Raw genomic sequence first — 3,317 nt, 5'->3', positions numbered from 1 at the left:
CCAATCTCGCCATCTGTTCTTTATATTAGCTTCGGAGAAAAATAAAACCGAAAGGGATTGAAAGAAAAATAAGCAAAGGAAAGGGAAAATGAATTTAAAGAGAAGTGTCCCTTTCGGAGAGGGGAATAAGGAGTTATCTGGAGTGCATGCAGACTTCAATAGACATGACATGCTTCTTGGACTGGATACCTGATTCGCGCAACTATCCATCTTTTCATAAACCCATGATGAACCGTATTTTAAAATCGGGAAACCTTGCCAGGACTCTTTCAGTGCCAATGGTTGCTAACGATTCTCTTTTTTCGATCAACGACGCCCTTTGCGGGTTTTCACCAATCGACCTCTGTCATTTCTCTTCTCATCGTCGCCTTAATAGTGCTTTTTGCGAGTTTTCACTAACAAGACTCTCTCATTTTTCAGTTTCTCTGCTCACCATCACCTTAAGGTGCCCTTGGGTTTTCATCAATAAGACTCTCTCATTTTATTTTTCTCATCTTGATTGCATCGGATCCAAACAGCTGCGTTCTTCAATTTTGAACACCTTTCACTGATTGATCAAAAGGACTTTGAACAAGGTTTGGGTAAAAAGAATTTGGATCAAATTACAACTTTGGAACCGTTCAGGCGGGATTATCGCCGAACCATTATAATATCTGCCCCAGTTTCACTTTTGGGGGAATTTGGATTTTTATTTTGGTGTGACTGAACCCCAGAGAGAGGCTGCCTACGTATCCTTTCGAAATCAAGTCGAACATAGTTCAGGGAATACATTTTGTTTTGTTGTTTATTTTTCTTTTGTTTTGGATGATTTTTTTTACAAACGTTTTCCAGTTCCAAAGAGGGTAATGAAAGAAAGGTAACCGGCTCAAAGGGTTATCAAAGGATTAGAGTGTTTGGGGTAGCGAGAATGAAAGCCTTCGTCACCCCAATCAGACAATGTTGTTGCTGCGGTAAGACTAGACATAATACCTTTTGACTGCGTCTGCATTTACAGCTATTTCGGGGTCATTTCCTTCGATGTCTCCCAGGTATAACGCCCCTTTTGGCAACAATTTTCTGATAATGTATGGGCCCTTCCAGTTAGGAGCAAACTTTCTTTTTGCTTCCTGGTAGAGAATACGCCTCAAAACGAGTTGCCCTACTTCAAAGTTCCTAGTCTGCACGTTCTTGTTGTAGGCACGGGCCATTCTTTGTTGATACAACTGCCCGTGGCAGACTGCGGTCATACGTTTTTCATCGATCAGGGTTAATTGTTCCAAACGGGCTTTAACCCATTCATCGTCCTCAATCTCAGCTTCAACAATGATCTGAAGAGAAGGGATTTCAACTTCTGTAGGTATCACGGTTTCAGTGCCATAAACCAAAAGATATGGGGTCATTCCGACTGATGTGCGCACAGTAGTGCGGTATCCCAATAATGTGAACGACAACTTTTCATGCCATTGCCTGGAACTTTGGATCATCTTTCTCAAAATCATTTTGATGTTCTTGTTTGCTGCCTCAACAGCACCATTAGCTTTAGGCCGATAAGGGGTAGAGTTCCGATGCGTTATCTTGAATTGTTTGCATATCTCTCTCATCAAATAACTATTCAAGTTTGCAGCATTATCCGTAATGATAGTTGCAGGAATACCAAAACGGCAGATGATATTGGAGTGCACGAAGTCTATCACTGCTTTCTTAGTGACAGATTTAAGAGTAATTGCTTCAACCCACTTTGTAAAGTAGTCGATGGCGACCAATATGAACCTATGTCCATTTGAAGCTTTTGGCTCGATCGGCCCAATGATGCCCATACCCTAGGCAACAAATGGCCAAGGTGCTGACATAAGATGCAGTTTTATAGGTGGTGCATGGATCAGATCACCGTGCACCTGACACTGATGACATTTCCGGACAAACTGAAGCAATCCTTTTCCATAGTCATCCAATAATAGCCTACTCAAAGGATCTTCTTTGCCAAAACATACCCATTCATGTGGGGTCCACATACTCCTGCGTGCACTTCATACATGATTTTTCCGACCTCTTTGGCATCAACACATCTTAACAAGTTGAGATCTGGAGTCCTTTTGTACAAGACCTCGCCGCTCAAGAAGAAACCGCTTGCAAGTCATCTAATAGTTCTCTTTTGGTCTCCACTAGCTTGATCAGGATATTCTTTAGTTTACAGAAATCTCTTGATATCATGATACCATGGCTGAACATCTGATTCTACCTTAACCGTATTGCAGTAACCATGCCTTTCTCGGATTTGGATTTCCAACGGGTCAATGTGGAGATTGCCTGAATATGGCAATATCGACGCCAAAGTAGCGAGTGCATCGACCAACTCATTGTGAAAACGAAGAATGTACCTAAACTCGACTGACTTGAACCGTTTACTAAGATCCTCCACATGTTGCCTATATGGAATAAGCTTGACATCCCGGGTTTCCCATACACCCTGAGCTTGTCGGATAATCAAGTCTGAATCTCCCATAATCAATAGTTCTTCAACATCTTGGTCGATTTCCATATTCATACCCATAATGTAGGCTTCATACTCGACAGTGTTGTTTGTGCAGAAAAACCGAAGCCGGGCTGTGGCTAGATAGTGTTGACCAGTGGGTGAGATCAAAATTGCCCCAATCCCGACACCTTTTGCATTCACAACCCCATCGAAGAACATTTTCCAAGCATTTGTGCATGTTGATATTACCTTAACTGAATTCACCTCCTCATTCGGGAAGTAAGTATTTAAGGGCTGATATTCGTCGTCAACAGGGTTTTCAGCTAGGTGATCCGCTAGAGCCTGGGCTTTCATTGTTGTGCGGGTGACATAGACTATGTCAAATTCAGTTAGCAAGATCTGTCATTTTTCTAACCTCTTTGTGGGCATCGGCTTTTGGAATATGTACTTTAAAGGATCCAGCCTAGTGATGAGGTAAGTGGTGTAGGCCAACAGGTAATGCCTAAGCTGTTGGACGACCCAAGTTAAGGCACAACAAGTCCTTTCTAACAAGGTATATTTAGCTTCATAGCTTGTGAACGTTTTACTCAAATAGTAGATTGCCTGCTCTTTCTTCCCGGTCACATCATGTTGCCCGAGGATACAGTCGAAAGAATTCTACAAGACTGTCAAATACAAAAACAAAAGGTCTTCCAAGTTCGGGTGGGACTAAGATCGGCGGATTCGACAGATAGTCTTTTATTTTGTCAAAGGCCTCTTGACACTCATCTATCCATTTAATTGCTGCATCTTTCTTTAATAGCTTGAAGATGGGTTCACATGTGGAAGTCAACTGAGCAATGAATCGGATGATGTAATTCAACCT

General features: G+C 42.0%; 1 protein-coding gene across 1 annotated transcript; it reads right to left on the bottom strand.

Annotated features, from left to right (window-relative positions):
- Window positions 1–956: 956 nt before the first annotated feature.
- Window positions 957–2,806, bottom strand: LOC138887086 (uncharacterized). The gene is made up of 2 exons (XM_070168800.1): window positions 2,196–2,806; window positions 957–1,587 (listed from the first exon to the last, which is right to left on the bottom strand). Exons 1-2 carry the CDS (start codon window positions 2,804–2,806, stop codon window positions 957–959), a joined length of 1,242 nt encoding a protein of 413 aa, XP_070024901.1.
- Between the last annotated feature and the right edge of the window lie 511 nt (window positions 2,807–3,317).

This window comes from Nicotiana sylvestris, chromosome 3 (assembly GCF_000393655.2).
Source record: "Nicotiana sylvestris chromosome 3, ASM39365v2, whole genome shotgun sequence".
Taxonomy (NCBI): domain Eukaryota; kingdom Viridiplantae; phylum Streptophyta; class Magnoliopsida; order Solanales; family Solanaceae; genus Nicotiana; species Nicotiana sylvestris.
Note: the sequence above shows the minus strand (reverse complement) of the source record. Positions and strands in the feature narration are given on the sequence as shown.